The 17,956-nt window shown below is 37.5% G+C and overlaps 1 protein-coding gene across 7 annotated transcripts; it reads right to left on the bottom strand.

Annotated features, from left to right (window-relative positions):
* Nucleotides 1–4,394: 4,394 nt before the first annotated feature.
* arl13b (ADP-ribosylation factor-like 13b) lies at nucleotides 4,395–17,743 on the bottom strand. Of its 7 annotated transcripts, none has more exons than XM_057330620.1 (11): nucleotides 17,091–17,743; nucleotides 14,574–14,644; nucleotides 14,227–14,476; nucleotides 10,855–10,960; nucleotides 10,442–10,644; nucleotides 9,986–10,097; nucleotides 9,720–9,888; nucleotides 9,397–9,510; nucleotides 7,489–7,557; nucleotides 6,977–7,041; nucleotides 4,395–6,881 (listed from the first exon to the last, which is right to left on the bottom strand). In XM_057330620.1, exons 1-11 carry the CDS (start codon nucleotides 17,147–17,149, stop codon nucleotides 6,840–6,842), a joined length of 1,260 nt encoding a protein of 419 aa, XP_057186603.1. In that variant the 5' UTR covers nucleotides 17,150–17,743; the 3' UTR covers nucleotides 4,395–6,839. The 7 variants fall into 7 exon arrangements, 6 of the variants coding, with proteins under 6 accessions (XP_057186603.1, XP_057186602.1, XP_057186604.1 ...); XM_057330619.1 differs by having other exon boundaries at nucleotides 9,397–9,516; nucleotides 17,091–17,736; XR_008962729.1 differs by having other exon boundaries at nucleotides 6,849–6,881; nucleotides 6,977–7,340; nucleotides 9,397–9,516; nucleotides 17,091–17,736.
* Nucleotides 17,744–17,956: the final 213 nt, after the last annotated feature.

The following is a 17,956-nucleotide window of genomic DNA, read 5'->3' as shown; positions in this document are numbered from 1 at the left end:
AATATATTATAATTTCACAGCAATATTACAATTACATTTCCAATCTCACCCATCGCAATTCAGCATTCACAACTACTCTTATTATTAACTTTATTATTTAACCTTTTAAAATGAAATAATCTTTAAATAAAATAATTTAGGCTGTTATTGTTCAACTTTATGTATTTATATTGAATACTGTATATACTTTGAAGTAGGTTTATTAAAACATCTCCAAATATCACTGGATGAATATGCACCTTACAATTTCCAACAGTTAAAGGATGTTAATAGTGAATTTTAACTGCAGAGCAATTGTATATCATTACTGTTGTCCACTTACTAGGCAATATTTGATGCATTGGGTCAAAGATAGTTGTGGCCTAATGGTCAGAGAGATAGATTTAAAACTCAAAGATTGCTAGTTTGATTCCCAGGCTGGTAGGTTTCCAAGGCTTTATTAGGTGACCCCCAATGGGATCACCTATGGCATACTGCTCACATATTTACATTTTTATTATAACTTTAAATCCATTTACATTAAAAAAAACTTAGACTTTCATACTGACTGTATTCCTTAAAAATGTATTTCTGATCCTCAGCCTCCTCTTAGAGTTTAGTATTGAAAGGCCTTTCTCCAAATTACAATTAGCCGTTTCCACCTCTTTTAACATACCTTTATAACATTTTAATCTTAACTTAAAATCCTTTGTTCATGCAACACAAAAATATAAATTACAAGAAAAGCTCAGAAGTATGCATAAAGTTAATGAAAAAATTTGAGTTGTGCAAACTACAGCTAAAGTTAAGTAAATCTAACATACATTTCCAATGCAATGGTATTGTATCAGTACAAATGCTGTGAGGAATACCCATAAGCCCTTGCCTCTGAAAAGTTGATTATTCATGCTTTTTAAAATAATAAGCACTTTGGGGGCATTTATATATAGATGTTAATAAGATGAATAACGAAATTTAAGGTGTATTTAGTATTATTGATGTTGTTTTGTTGTGAATAATTGTTTTCTGTGAAGTTACCATTCAGGTGATTCGTGTTTGCTTTTGGTAAGGCATTCAACCCATTGTATTTCTTGCCACATTAAGGAAGACACACATCAGAAATGAAGAATTCAATGACTGACATCAAATCAGTCATCAATTATTTCAATACGATTTGTTATAATAATATACTTCACTATAATATATGAACACTAAGGTAAATAAATTAAATGTTTAAGTACAGCCTACATGAACACTGTAAGTTGACTGAACTCATGCTACATCATTTTTTAAGTAAAGATGGTATTATTAGCGGTATTATTATTTGACTTAAAATCTCCTTAAGTTGAATTTACTTAAAAACCATGATGCAAAAATGGTAAACATATTTTTTAAGTGAAGTCAACACATAATTTTTTACATTGTATAATTAAACTTATCCTGGGAATCAGGCCTGCCAGACTGGGAATCAAACGTGCAACCTTTGGGTTATAAGTCTATCTCTCTAATCATTACACCACAACTGAGATGCGTCAAATATTATATAGTTAGTATAGTTAGTGGGGAAGAGTAATGAGATGCAAATTCTTATTAAAGTGTTCTGAAGTTACAAGAATTGTAAGGTGCATACTGTACTATTTATGCATCCAATCATATTTGGAGATTTAATAATAAACCTAATTAAAAGTATGTACAGTATTCAATATAAACACATAAAGCCTTAAATTGATTGAGAACAGATCACATTATTTTATATAAAGATTATTTTATTTTAAAAAGGTTACAAATCATAAAAGTAGCATAAAACAGTTGTGAATGCTCAATCGCAATGGGTGTGACTGGAAATGTAATTATAGCAATACTGTACAATTATATATTATAGGATACGAAATCTATGCTTCCACGCCCACTTGACACTTATCAAAAGTGCACGCATGCGCAGACAACCCCCGAAGCTTAGTAACATTTCCTTGAAATGAACTAACCCTGGAACATAACCTGCTCCGGAGCAGGTTATCTTCAGAGAGTGAGTTGCTATGGTTACTTACATACCCAGAAAGTTACCTCTGTTTTTGGAACCGAAAGTTGAGGTTATCAGCTAACCTACCCTTAAACTTACCCAGGTATGTCACATAACCAGCTTTGTGGAATACCACCCAGGACTTTTCCCAGGACTAGGATGGTCCATACAGGATATGCTCCAACCTACACATACTGTAGACAGGAAGGTTTACTTATTTGTTAATTAGGTTCTTCTTTTCTTTCTTAATTTTGTTGTTGTCTTTTTCCCATTTCTTCTTTTATTAACCCAAAATTCATTACGATAGTAGTTCAAAAATATTAACTTTGAGTTTGGTTTGTTTCAGTCTTTACATATAATGCTTTACATAATTCAATCGCTCCTTGTCAAACACCATGACCCAGTCATGTGGAATGAAAAAAGATTTTGCAACAGTACAACTTTTGTTGATTCTTGAGATGTCTTATTTTAAACAAGATTGATGGTTTATTGATATTCTGTTCCCTTGGCTCCATAGTTTGCAGTTTCTTGTCCATGAGGACCTCTGCTGGGAACATTCCTGGGATGCAGTCTTCACAATTTTAAAATGGATTCACTGGATTCAGTTTGCTTAGCAAAAAAGCAACAGCACATCCATCAATGCCAAGGTGTCTAGGAACTAATAGAGTTGAGGACACACCCCTTTTGGCCACTCACTTCCCATATATTTTATCAGTTGCTGTATACCACATTGTGTATCTACTATTGTCTCTACCACGGTTTATGTTTTAAAATGGCACTTACTGTGGCATCAACAACTCCATTAACTGTTACAATCATAGATTAAAGTGAAAAAAAATCTTCTGACTGATTTTTTTTCAGGCCAAGTCATATTCCTTTAACCGACACGTTATCTAAATAGTCTAAACCAATAGCGTTTTAAAGGGAGATGTTTTGAACCACTTTACGTAGTATTGCCAGTTTGCGTATTTTTAATCTATGAAAAAGTTATTCTTACCTAGACAAATAATCAACCATCTATAACTTTTCAGTGCATTTTTTTAATTTATCTTATAAGACCAAACAATGTTTTCTGAAACTCTTAATAATTAATAGAAAAAAAGAACAAAATAAAAGCACCACTTAAGACCAAACATTTTGTTTGTATTTGTCTCCACAGTGCTTTTCACTTTTTCTGCCTTTTGGCTGTGAAACCATATTCCTGAAGCTTGGCTACACCTGACACTCGTTGCAGTGTTTGAAAAGCTACATGACAAGTTTCAGTATTTGACTAGCTACAGTGACTAGTTACAGTGTTTGACTAGCTTTCCAAGGCGACCGTTAAGAAGGTAGCCTATCACTTTAACATTTCTATGGTGACGCGGCACTGCTTATCATGTGACACACCGCAGAGCCACAGCAGCTGTATGACTGATTAATTGATTTTACATCATTTTTATTTTTTACTCAAAAAATTCACAAACTGTTAACTATGTCATGAATTATCTGACATTCCGATTGTCAAATATGTGCATGTGAATGTGTTTTGTTGTTTAAACACTTTTATAATGATCGCGTTAGGTGAGCTATAAACGGGCGCCGCCATGTTTGTTTCTGCCGTGGTCTGAGATCTGTCGGATTTACATCACGTGAATTCATCCACTTCTCTTAAAAACACAAACGGAAGTGCCTGGTGAACTGGTAGAAGAATTGAGTGATCTTAACAATTGCTTAAATTGCAGATGCTGTGTCTGATCTGAATAAAACACATCCGTCAAATTACATTTGAGGAGATTGCTATTGCCGCTTCCATAGACATCAGTGTGTATACAATCTCTAAATGTATTTTGTGCTTGTAGGCACGTGCATATGTCTGAAGGCTAAATTAAACATGATGTGGTTGAAAGCACTGTACAGTTGTGATATGTGACAGGATTGAGTCTGTCTCTGGCTCAGTGCCAGCCAAAGCGCCGAATGTTCTAATCACACCAGTGTGATCGTAGCGTCAAAGGGTTAACAACATTATGAAAAGTGAATTTAAGTCATTAAGGACAGGCTGGAACTCTGCAATTGACGGAAATCCGCCGTAGACTCGCTGCAATTAACGGAAATCCGTCGTAGCGACGGAGAACTTTAATCCATGTATACAATTTGACTGTTCCATATAAAACCTGCCAATTTGCATGGCTTTTGAACTGCACAGAGAGCAGCAATATTTAACTAAATATCAATGTATGAACTTTAAAATGTATTTAATAACAGTTTTACATTTGCCGAGCTGAATGTTACTTACAATTACCTCCCTGATGCTGGCACATGAATGATACTGTACTATATGAATCATTGTGCAAACCAACTCAACTTTCCGAAACGAATCATATTAACATTATATATCTAAGACCCATATTCACATAACTGAGTAAAAATATTTTTTATTTCATATTCAACATTCATATGAAATGTAAAATGGGTACAAAAGGCGCAGATAATGAAAGCATAGCAAACTGGGTGGGGAGGGAACTTAAGTAATAAATATGAGTGTCGCCAAATAGTTGTGTGGGTGTTAAATACAAACTATCAAACTGATCATACATGTAAACAAATGTGAAGTATAAAAACAGCAATAGCTTGGTACATTAGCCAAATGTGAGAGCACGGTTTACAGTATATGACATTATAAAATAATATATGGGATAGTGTGTTACAATGAGAATTGAATCAGTATTTAAATCAAGTCTGAAATATATGAAAGCAATTATTATTCTCAATATGACATAATTTTCTGATAAAGCACTAATGTCCTGTGTGCACATAAAATGCTGTTTTAAACTTTGTAGCTCAATAAAGAGCATGTACAAACATTTTACATCACATACATAAGATACAATTCAGACTGCACTGTGAACATAGTACATACAATATGTATATCTGTTGCTGGTGCTATTTAAGATTATCAATGTCATTCTCAAAAAGTAAGACAGCATAACGTATAGACCTATAAAGGCTCCTAATAAGACCATCTGATATTTTCAAGGCAAAATGTGTCACAATCATCCATGTAATATATATATATACAGGTGCAGGTCATATAATTAGAATATCATCAAATAGTTGATTTATTTCACCAATTCCATTCAAAAAGTGAAACTTGTATATTATATTCATTCATTACATACAAGACTGATATATTTCAAATGTTTATTTCTTTTCATTTTGATGATTATAACTGACAACTAATGAAAACCCCAAATTCAGTATCTCAGAAATTTAGAATATTGTGAAAAGGTTCAATATTGAAGACACCTGGTGCCACACTCTAATCAGCTAATTAACTCAAAACACCTGCAAAGGCCTTTAAATGGTCTCTCAGTCTTCAAAAATGTGGGGGAGATTCACAAAGAGTGGACTGCAGCTGGAGTCAGTGCTTCAAGAACCACTACGCACAGACGTATGCAAGACATGGGTTTCAGCTGTCGCATTCCTTGTGTCAAGCCACTCTTGAACAACAGACAGCGTCAGAAGCGTCTCGCCAGGGCTAAAGACAAAAAGGACTGTACTGCTGCTGAGTGGTCCAAAGTTATGTTCTCTGATGAAAGTAAATTTTGCATTTCCTCTGGAAATCAGGGTCCCAGAGTCTGGAGGAAGAGAGGAGAGGCACAGAATCCACGTTGCTTGAGGTCCAGTGTAAAGTTTCCACAGTCAGTGATGGTTTGGGGTGCCATGTCATCTGCTGGTGTTGGTCCACTGTGTTTTCTGAGGTCCAAGGTCAACGCAGCCGTATACCAGGAAGTTTTAGAGCACTTCATGCTTCCTGCTGCTGACCAACTTTATGGAGATGCAGATTTCATTTTCCAACAGGACTTGGCACCTGCACACAGTGCCAAAGCTACCAGTACCTGGTTTAAGGACCATGGTATCCCTGTTCTTAATTGGCCAGCAAACTCGCCTGACCTTAACCCCATAGAAAATCTATGGGGTATTGTGAAGAGGAAGATGCGATATGCCAGACCCAACAATGCAGAAGAGCTGAAGGCCACTATCAGAGCAACCTGGGCTCTCATAAGACCTGAGCAGTGCCACAGACTGATCGACTCCATGCCACGCCGCATTGCTGCAGTAATTCAGGCAAAAGGAGCCCCAACTAAGTATTGAGTGCTGTACATGCTCATACTTTTCATGTTCATACTTTTCAGTTGGCCAAGATTTCTAAAAATCCTTTCTTTGTATTGATCTTAAGTAATATTCTAATTTTCTGAGATACTGAATTTGGGATTTTCATTAGTTGCCAGTTATAATCATCAAAATTAAAAGAAATAAACATTTGAAATATATCAGTCTGTGTGTAATGAAGTTTCACTTTTTGAATGGAATTAGTGAAATCAACTTTTTGATGATATTCTAATTATATGACTAGCTCCTGTATTTGCACAAATTCTTAAGCTTGAGCAGATATGCATGTGAACCATTAAAAACTATTGAAGACATGTTTGTACAATTTCAAGTACACAAATTTAAAAATTATTCTTATGTTTTTACATATTTTTCAATTCTCTTAAAAATATGTCTAATGTTTTTTACACAACTGTGAAGAATCTGAAGTATGTGTTAATACTGATTTTAAGCATTATTTTGACAAAAAAGCTCGACAGACTGCCAAAGAGAAAAGTCTTATCCAAGTCTGTATTTGAACATTTTATACAGCACATGTATGTTCCCCACAAATCAAGCATTGCTCCATAGAGGTAGCTGTAGTCCATCTCAACTTCTTAAACACTGGCAAGCAAGCAACTTCTGCTGACCATCAGTCACTGGTTCCTTGGGTAATGTATTCTACTGGGAATGCCGGCAGGTTATCAGTTCATCATGGGCAATTACATCCATGTACATTGCTACACTGCCCGAGCTTGAAGATAAGAACAGAACAAGACTTTGATTGGTTGAGACCCTTACAAATTGCTAACCAGTGAGGGGAAAGCAGAGGTAGTTTTAGGAAATTACATCATGAGTATCACTGTTCGGCCTCTGTCTAATTGCTACAGGTGGGAGAGGTTTGCCATAGAAATCTGCCAATGAAAGAGAGTCATGGAAAAGATATTTAGGTCAGTGCATTTTTTAAGCTGCAACAATAAGCAAGGAACTAATTTCTATTATGACTACATGGGTAAGCAAGAAGAATAAATTTACAGATCAATGTGAGACTGCTTTGGTATTCAAAACTGGACACAGAACACTAGGCACTAGGAAAACAAATAAAACACATTAGTCACATCACAGGAAATGAGGAGTTAAGATGATTATGTTAGTAACGTTTTTTTAGGCTGTGGTATTTCTGTTGGCTCATGACGGATGTGGTTGAAGCTTGCTGTGAGGATGAAGAGAAAACAAACCTTTCATGTCAAAACAATGGGAAACTCTTATATGGTTAGACAACAGAATGGGAAAAAGCAAAAGTGATGCTCAAGCTGGTCGACATGCCAGACAAGGAATGGGCGCAATAAACCAACAATTACCAGAATGCCTTGTATCTCCAAGAGGCTCAAGTTTGGGGAGCCTAGAAACTTTAGGGGTAGCCCATCCAACTAAAACAAAAAAAGTAAAACGATTAGCTGTTAAAGTTGTTAATTTAAAGCAATCGGGAGAAATTGGTAATTAAACACATTAAATAAGAAACATTTTGCGCACAACATTTGAATGTGCAATTTGGAATGTGAGTAAAATAAAGAAAAGTGTAATACATTAATTCACTGAAATGTAATTATAGTAGAATTTGAAACTAACAATGATTAAGATAATTAAATTATCTTATTATTTTTTGTTTGGCCATTTAGAATCCCCTTCCAAGAGGGCCACAAGATAAAAGAGATTGTTAATATCGATTATGATGTTATTTAAATTTATTTTAACTGCTAATCTGCTAAAAAGTAGAAAATGACCTTTGTTGTATTTCTTATTCGGGTCAGATTTTATATTTATATTTTTATTAAAATGCTGGAATCCTGCCAGCAAAAGAATAGTTTAAATAACTAAAGCATAAATTAAATTTGAAATACCAAGACTTTTGTTTTAAAGGATTAATATTCACATTAAAAGACTGTATAGAGCTCCGGCAGTCACGTGATCTTTTCTGTTCACACCGCCATCCTGGCAGGCAAGGACAGACGAGAGCGAATATGAAATGAATGGCGCCAGGCAGCAAGAGTTTCAAGGCAACAGAGTTCACTGTGCACTTTAATTCAAAAGACATAGACCTGTGCATAGCAAAATTTAATAGATTAAACTTAACAGATCCCTATAATGCCCCCGGGATGCTTTTACCGCGTATCAATAAAGAAACTGATAAATTCCTAGAATCCTAATATCTACAACTACCTCATCAACTTTTCATCGTCCTATACTCCGGAGACTCTTTAAAAGCCTGGAGTGGTAAAAATTGACGTGAATTTTGTAATGATTGATATTCAACTTTGGAGTCTGCTGGCTTTAACCTGCTTTGTCGTAATTGGACGGGTAAAGGGCTCAGCATAGTCCAGGCGAATTGCGCTTTCATTCTGCGTTTTGGGGTAAAACGAAGCTCAAAAACGTTGAGAGATGGTATAGTGATTTCAAACAAGCCAACACCCCTTGTTTCTGGAGGCGGGGTTTACATGACGTATGCAAATAGCCTCTGCGCACGTGGCCACACAAACAACACACCCACCTATTACGTAATGGCCATGGACCAATGGTGGCTCGAGGGTGTTTACCGGCCAACACGAACTTTCCTGGAAAGTTCGTGAAACGAATTGTCTTTTGGACCAGATTTTGTTCGAAATCAGGTCACAGACGGTCGTTTTTCGATTTCGAATGTAGTATGCTGAGCCCTTAAGTCAACTGTGTTGTTAGTTAATGTAATCTTCCCTAGCTGTCCTTGTTTGTAGGTAGCCACTGGCCAGCATAGCTATATCACTGATCTTGCAGGTTAAACATTCCCAAAAAACTAAATGACCTTCCATTGAAGCTATGGGTGGTGGTCAGACACAATGGGGTTGTGTTAGGAGCCCACTGCGATTGCACAGCTGGATTAGGCGAGTGCTGCTCTCATGTGTCTTGTTTAGGATTTGGCAGCATAATGACAGAGAGATAGCGGTGACATGTGCTGGTTAGCCATTTTTATTTCAGTTAACCATTTAATCGTCTACCGACAGCAGCTGTCCATAATGTTAAAATAGTACGATTTATAAAGTCTAGACAGCCTGGTTTTAAATTATTGTTTGACTACTGTCAATACCAATACTACAGCCGCTCTAGCGCTCTCCCTGAATGCCTACCAAAATGGCAGAGGTCAGATTGCGTGATGTCAACCTCCGGAGCTCTATTGTTTATGCATTTCAATTAATGATAGTTAAACCCATCAAAATGATCTAGAGAAGATTTATTACCTGGTAAAGGAGGAGGGGTGGGACTTTTGGGTGCTGCTTCCTCCACTCTAAGTGGGTCAACTCTGTGCTTGCGTTTCAATCGCAATTTTCTAGTTTTCTTCTTGGCCTGGTCCACTGCTCCTGATGAAAGGTCACATTTTCACTCATTTAAATGACTTCATTCACATTAGCTAGGCAGCAACGAACACTCCACTGACCATTGCATTGGTTAAAGAATGGATTCAAATGCTATGAAACAATGTTGTTTGTTGTTTGACCCACAAGTTGAAATCATAACTCTCTGCATTGTGGAGCCTATCATTCCATTTTATGCTCTGTTTTACCTGATTCTGAGCTCTCTGGCGTCTGTCTCTCACTCTCTTCATCTTCCTTCTCTTCATCTTCCTGCTCTTCCGCTTCATCTTGAAGATCTGTCTGATCTTGAGTGTTGCTCTGGTGGCCCTCCTCTCTCAGTCTCTGCATCTCTATTTCCTTTTTCAGACTGTTGTCATTCTGTGGTATATTTATATCTATTGAGTATCATGGTAACGCATCTTAATCATTGAGTCCAACTTACGTATAAAAGAAATGTGACTTTGTGATAGCCAACCTCTGTAACAACATTGTTTATAGGTTGGAATGGGTTGGCCATGTTATCATCTGGCTCCTCCTCTTTCACCACCCTTCCTTCTCGCTCCACCTCCTCTCGCTCCTGCCTGTCTCTGTAAGAGTGCAAAACATCTTCATAAACCTTTTTGCGTTTTGAACAGTTTTTTAACAAATCACACTGTTTAATTCTACTTGAAGTCAGTTGTATGTAATAGTTCCTCTAATCTCACTCGTTTGTTACAGACGCAGAATAAGCAGTGCAGAGTAGAAAAAAACAAACTGTCCACAATGTACTTTATACTCACTCCTTTTAACAGCTTATAAAATGGTTGTGCTGTATATTAGCATCTCTTTGCTAATGCTGATGTTTATTACAACAGGACTCCACTCCTGATATTGATTAAATAACCTCAGACCTGAAAACGTTATCCCAGTGACAGCTAATGAGTTCACTGACCTCTCCTCTCTTATCCTCCGGACTCTCTCTGCTCTTTCCTTCTTGTCCTGTTCTTCCTGAGCCCTTTGGTCTGCTGTATCTTTTTGCACACGCTCTGAAATTAGCTCGTAGTCCTTAGCAATGTTGTTCAGGAGCCAGTTAAGGCCGTTCTTGATAGATTTGTCCACCTTCTTACCGTAACCCAGCACTGCGGAACAGGGCTCCTGAAAGTACAGAAGACAATGTTTAGTGTTTGTTTAATGAGATTGATTTTTTTGCTTTTTCAATATGTTTTTATATAAACAAAAAACTTAACCTAATTGTCAAAATAAAAATTTAAACAAGTTCTCACCCCTATACTTGAATTACAAATGCCAAATCAAATCGGAAGCTGACTGAACCTCTGGTCAATACAAACTATATTATTCACTCACAATTTGGCAGAGGCATTTATTCTCGTTGACAAGTTTCTCCAATGACAGGCTCTCGATGATATCTGCCTCAGCCAATGCCCCGTCTCGGTCCTGTTTATTAGCCAGTCTGGAAGCCAATGAGAAGAAATGAGAGGTTGGTCACAACAATAGCAGGTCACTCGGTAAGCTGTCACAAACAAATGACCCGAGTTCTGCACTTCAGGTGGACCGAATAATTAGCCTTATGTTATAAAGCACTCTTCACTTTTGAGCACACTTAACAAGCTAAATTTAGTCAAGGACTTCATCTGCACCTCACTCCCCCAGTTAATTGCACCCACGGCAGCTTGTCTAACACACCATCAGATATACACATGATACATTTCCCATTTATTGCATACTGCCCTGTTCCACTTGGACTAGAGGCTGGGGATTTATGTGAGAAAGCTCTTCACTGATTACAGCCTGACATTCATCACCCTCCAGGCTCATTACCAAGCTCAAGGTCTTGGGTCTAACACCTTCTTGCAGAGGGAGCCAGAACTTTCTGACAGGTAGGCAGCGGCAAGAATGGAAAACCTCACCAACTGCCACTCTCCAAATGGGAGTTCCCCAGGGTTATATTCTGAGTCCACACCCATATTCTTTACACACACAGATGTGCAGTAATACACTGCTTCATAACATTTGCTAGACACAATTGTGGTATACCTGATCAAATAGGGCCAGAGATGTCAACAGTGATATCTGGATAATTCTTTCTTATTGAATACCAGCAAGAATGTGAAGCCCAACAAAGACTTCACATGAACCGCACACACTCGCCTTGTTTAGGCAGGCACATTAATCCCTTTATTATCTCAGGCACCAGGGGAAATTGAGGATAGGCCCCTAGGACAACATCTTTTTACAGGTGTACAATTGAAATCATTCTGTCAGGTAGTGTTAAATACGGCATGGTAAGAGAGCTGCACCACACAAGATTATAAAGACCTCTGCAGGGTGGTGTAGCAAGCTGAACACAGTTGTTTTTTCAGTATGTTAATACTAGGATATGGAAAACAAACCATTGTTTACCAATGGATGCTTTCACTTTAATATACTTTTATGCAAAAAAAAGGTGTTTACAAAAGCTTACTCACAGCGATGCCATAAAAGAACCATTTTTGGCTTATCAAAAAAAACATTTACTCAACGATTACAATAATAAACATTTCATTTGTAGTTTTTAATGTAAATAACCCTTTCCATGTCAAAAAAACTTTTGCGAAAGAGAAAGATTAGTTTGATGTTAAAGGTTCTTTGTGGAACCATTCAGGCAAAAAAAATTATATGGCATTGTGAAGCCCCTTTTAAAGATGTATTTACTGTATTGTGTGTATATATGTGTATGCAAATCTATTGCATGTAAAAAAAACTTTACTGCCATTTGACTAGAGAGAACTTTTTTTTTAATTAAACAGTCCTTTAAATGTGAAGGAACCTGCTTCTCATTTGATATATAATATAAAATGACTGAAAGACAGAAACTTCTTCTGTTACGATTGGCTAAACAAAGATACTTTTTTTCAGTTTACAGACCCTGTCATGTCTCATAGACTTTGGTGATCACACACAGGACATTACAAAAAGTAAAAATGTGACTACACTTTAACTTATAGTACTGTAAGTAATATGAAAGTGACAAATGTTTCTAATCCACTTACATTTATTGTTTTAAGAAGATGATTTTATCCACAGCAAGTTACATTATATTCAAGCTACAGTGGTGTGAAAAAGTGTTGGCCCCTTCCTGATTTCGTTTTTTTTTTGCATGTTTGTCACACTTTAATGTTTCAGATCATCAAACAAATTTAAATATTAGTCAAAGATAACAAGTAAACACAACATGCCATTTTTAAAGGAAAACAAAATCCAAAACTACATGGACCTGTGTGAAAAAGTGTTTGCACCCCCATAACTGGTTGGACCACCCTTAGCAGCAACAACTGCAATCAAGCATTTGCGATAACTTGCAATGAGTCCGTTACAGCACTGTGGAGGAATTTTGGTCCACTTATCTTTGCAGATTTGTTGTAATTCAGCCTCATTGGAGGGTTTTCAGGCTTGAACCGCCTTTTTAAGGTCATGCCACAGCATCTCAATAGGATTCAGATCAGGACTTTGACTAGGCCACTCCAAAGTCTTCATTTTGTTTTTCTTCAGCCATTAAGAGGTGGACTTGCTGGTGCGTTTTGGATCATTGTCCTGCTGCAGAACCAAAGTTCGCTTCAGTTTGAGGTCACAAACAGATGGCCGGACATTCTCCTTCAGGATTTTTTGGTAGACAGCAGAATTCATGGTTCCATTTATCACAGCAATTCTTCCAGGTCCTGAAGCAGCAAAACAGCCCCAGACCATCACACTACCATCACCATATTTTACTGTTGGTATGATGCTCTTTCTCTGAAATGCGGAGTTACTTTTACACCAGACGTAATGGGACACACACACCTTCCCAAAAGTTCAACTTTTGTCTCGTCAGTCCACAGAGTATTTTCCCAAAAGTCTTGGGGATCATCAAGATGTTTTCTGGCAAAACTGAGACTAGCCTTTATGTTCTTTTTGCTCAGCAGCGGTTTTCGTCTTGGAACTCTGCCATGCAGACCATTTTTGCCCAGTCTCTTTCTTATGGTGGAGTCATGAACACTGACCTTAACTGAGGCAAGTGAGGCCTGCAGTTCTTTAGATGTTGTTGTGGGGTCTTTTGTGACCTCTTGGATGAGTCGTCGCTGTGCTCTTGGGGTAATTTTGGTCGGCCACCATTTGTGGATAATGGCTCTCACTGTGGTTCGCTGGAGTCCCCAAGCTTTAGAAATGGCTTTATAACCTTTTCCAGATTGATAGATCTCAATTACTTTCTGTCTCATTTGTTTCTGAATTTCTTTGGATCTCGGCATGATGTCTAGCTTTTGAGGATCTTTTGTTCTACTTCACTTTGTCAGGCAGGTCCTATTTAAGTGATTTCTTGATTGCGAACATGTGTGGCAGTAATCAGGCCTGGGTGTGGCTAGAGAAATTGAACTGATAAACCACAGTTAAGCTATGTTTTAACAGGGGGTGCAAACACTTTTTCACACAGGTCCATGTAGTTTTGGATTTTGTTTAACCTTAATAATAAACACTGCATGTTGTGCTTGCTTGTGTTATCTTTGACTAATATTTAAATTTGTTTGATGATCTGAAACATTAAAGTGTGACAAACATGCAAAAAAATACGAAATCAGGAAGGGGGCCAACACTTTTTCACACCACTGTATACATTTGATCACTATGTATGTGTCCTGGGAGTCGAAACGAAGACATTTTGTGCTGCTAAAGCAGTGCTTCAGAAAATAAGCTTTGGAAACTCACACTAATACAGGTTTGCCTGCAATACGAGGATGGCGAAGGACCTCTGCCATTGTGTCTCTGGTCTCTTGGATTCTCTGGACATCGCTGGAGTCCACAACAAACACCACGCCATAAGACTCCGAGTAGTAGTTTTTCCAAATCCCACGGATGCGCTTCCCACCGCCCAGGTCGAAGATTGTGACCTCAAACTTTCCCTGCTTCAGGTCCACCTTTGAGAAGCCCACTGTAGGTGCTACATCTAAAGGGCATTCTATCACAGAAATATATACATTGTATAAATGATCATGAATGACAAATTTTATTAAATAACATGAAAAATCTTCAACACAATTGGGTGAAGACCTTACCTCCCTGAATACCTCTGACAGTAGCTGTTTTTCCTGCATTGTCCAGGCCGACCATAACTAGTGTCACCTTCCTACAAAGACACAGACCCAGTTTATTATTTATTATATTCAGCAATAGACATCCTGTATGTCAAGACACTCACCCTTAAAGTTGCAGTCTGTAATTTTGTGGAGGCTCTATTGACAGAAATGCCATATAATATACAAACTATGTCTTCAGAGGTGTATAAAGACTTTACATAATGAAGAGTTGTTTTTATTACCTTAGAATGAGCTTTTACTATCTACATACACAGCGGATCCCCTTGCATGGAATTCACCATGTTGTTCAACAGTATCCCTAAACGGACAAACTGCTCTACAGAGCGCGTTTCGTAAATATGTTATCTCCTTCTGCAAACAAGCGAAAACGTGACGACATCTTAGTCCTGTGTTAGCCACCATACTGCTTCAAAAGGGAAGGGGGAGCAGCGTAGTGAGCCACTAGTTGCAATTCGCAACCTCACCTCTAGATGCCGCTAGATTTCATACACTGGAGATTTAATAAAAAGGTATTGAAGGTATGTGTAAGGTTGGAATGAATTAAGGTAAGTTTGTTCATGCAAATTATTGCCGGAACTTACATCTGTGCCAACAGCTAAGACAAGCTAAGTCTGTACACTATTGCTTCCTCTCTTGTCTGGCAAAAACGCACAGGAATATAAAAAGGATGACACAGCATACCCCATTCAAACGTAAAAACTAAACAAGGTGGCTTAGAGATGACATCATAAATTTAAAAATGGTTTAATTAAAATAAATTTTCAAATTTCAACAAAGGCTGTGGAGTCAAGTATTTCAGCAAAAAAGCAATAATCAAGGCATAACAAGACATCTGTGGAGTAAGGTAAATATCCTGAAATGACATGGGAGTTTAGCCCACCCTCATCAAACTAAATTGAATTCTGAAGAAATGCCAAACACATGGGCCAGGCAGCGAAAACAAACCCTGCGGTCGCCACGGATTCACACAGCAAAACACAAATCGAACTTCATTACTAAACTCATACACACACTAACAGGTACTTAACTACAGCATTTGCTCCGCAGGGACATCAAGCACACTATCCAGGTGACAGTTCTCTGCAACCACGAGGCCTTCATCGAGACTGAAACAGGGCAAGATGCTAGCTTGCTTTTCTTTGTCTTTAGTTCAGTTTGCCCATACACACACACAACGTCTCTCTCCTGGCCCTCTGGTCAGCACTGTAGCTAAGGGATTAGCTGGGGATTTCTGCTTAGCCCAACAAGATCAGTGACAACATGCCAGGCAACATACTACAGGGCTCTAGACTGCGACCAAAATGCTTGCAAATGTGATCGTTTATTTATAACGTGCGAGGTAAAATTTCACAGGGTGAAATTAGTGAAAATAATCAATATGACCAAACAGGTGACCCAGGTTCAGGTGTATCAAGAATCCTGTTGCAGGCACAGCAGGTGATGTATCACTTGGCTTTAAGCCTATGACAAACACATACAGTTGGGGTGCAGATAACACCCCCCCCCCCAGTATTTTAATCTGAAGGTGTATGCTTACAGTTTGAAATGATTTCTGTAGACCAAAAATGCAATTCTGCCAACTTGTTTTATTATAAAACAAGCATTGTTTACTGTTATTTAAAAATATAGCAAAACTATTAAGAATGAATTAGTAACCCTAAATGTTTGCCTGGTAGTCAAGCACGCCCAGTGGTTCTTCTGTGAAGGACACCCTAAGGATGAATCCTCTGATCACTGAATTTCAATTGGACTAATTGAACAATAACATGGAAAAGATACCTTTTCTTATTTGTTGCTACATCATATCTGCTGTACAATCAGAGTTTATTTTAGGTTTGATTTCTTGATTTTCTTCACTTATTCAATAATCAATTCCAATAAGTAGAAACTGCAAAAGTGTAATTGATTACTACAAAGGAAACAACTACTGGATGTTTTTGAGCTAAATGGGAAAAACGCTCTGCTTTCCAGTCTTTAAAATTGACAGATGGAAGTCTGTGCTGCTTGAAGAAGAGTCAAGTAGAAATTCTTCACATTCTTTCCTGCACCAATATGTGGAGGGCAACTAATCATCAAATAATATCTCTGTTACATGTAGGTAATGACAAAAGGGAAAGTTCACACAAAAATGAAAATTCTTTCGCTTTTTTACTGAACCTCAGGTCTTTGCAAATCTGCATAACATTTTTTTCCCTGCAGAACACAAAACAAGATATTTGAAAGATTGCTGGTAACCAAACAACATTGGACGCCATTGACCTCCATTGTATGAACAGAAACAATCTTTTGCTTTAAATCAGATTTTTATTTGTGATACCCATCTTTAAAAACGTCCACATCAATAATGCCTTTCACTGTCATTTTTAAATATTTAGGTGTACAGCAGGATTCATTTTTAAAGGGTTTATTGATAAATCAACAGTTGACAAATGACTTGCTTTCTAACACAAGTGATTACATTTACAGAACACTCACCTCGCAGGTTCTCTCCATCGTTTCAACCAGTTGCAGCAGTTCGCCATCAGATTGAACATTTCACCCCAAATGTTTATAATTGGGCTTTTATTTCATGACAGCTGTTTGGGCGGATTAGTATATTTCCTAGCTAATTTATTTATTTTCCTAGTGTTTTTGATTAGATACGTATCTGCTAGCAAGCTTTTAATTTTTATCTGCCTATCCGAGCAACGTGTAACGTTAAACATTTGACGACAGACATTGTGCTAGCTTTTACTATTAGACAATGAGGGCACAAACTAAAGATTTCCAACTAAGATAAATAGTCCCACTGTCACGTAAAAGTCTAATCATACGTTGAAGTTTCATTTCGTTTCCTAAGAATGCGACCTCACGAAAATTTGAATAGCTAACGTTAACCAGTTAGCTAGTGTGTACGAACCCTAAAACTATTCAATTACATATACTGTCATAAGAACGAGATTAACGCGATATAACATATACTGTGCTATTTAAAACCATCTAATAAAACTCTGTTTTAAAGCAATGTTACAGAACCGTTATATGGCTAACTGTTAACACGCTAGCTCGCTTTGTTTACCAAGCTAAATCTGGCTGCTATGGCTGCAGCCTGGGTTGCGTCGACGGTCTGTGTTGCCAAGTGTTCGGAAAACACATCTCTTGACACAAAAACGAAACCATAAAGTATTTGAATTACCCAGACTCCTTCTTTATTGGTTTTTGCTTTAACTATATTTTACACACTGACAAGTAACGTGTCCATGTCATTCAAAGTGGTCGGAGGAAAATGCATATTAACTGGACTTGGCAACACAAATTTGGCCTTTAATTGATTAAAGTGAAACGATAGCGCTTATAGTGGA

The sequence above is a fragment of the Triplophysa rosa genome, linkage group LG4 (genome assembly GCF_024868665.1).
Source record: "Triplophysa rosa linkage group LG4, Trosa_1v2, whole genome shotgun sequence".
Lineage (NCBI taxonomy): Eukaryota > Metazoa > Chordata > Actinopteri > Cypriniformes > Nemacheilidae > Triplophysa > Triplophysa rosa.
The sequence above is the reverse complement of the archived record's forward strand: the minus strand, read 5'-3'. Positions and strand labels throughout refer to the sequence as shown.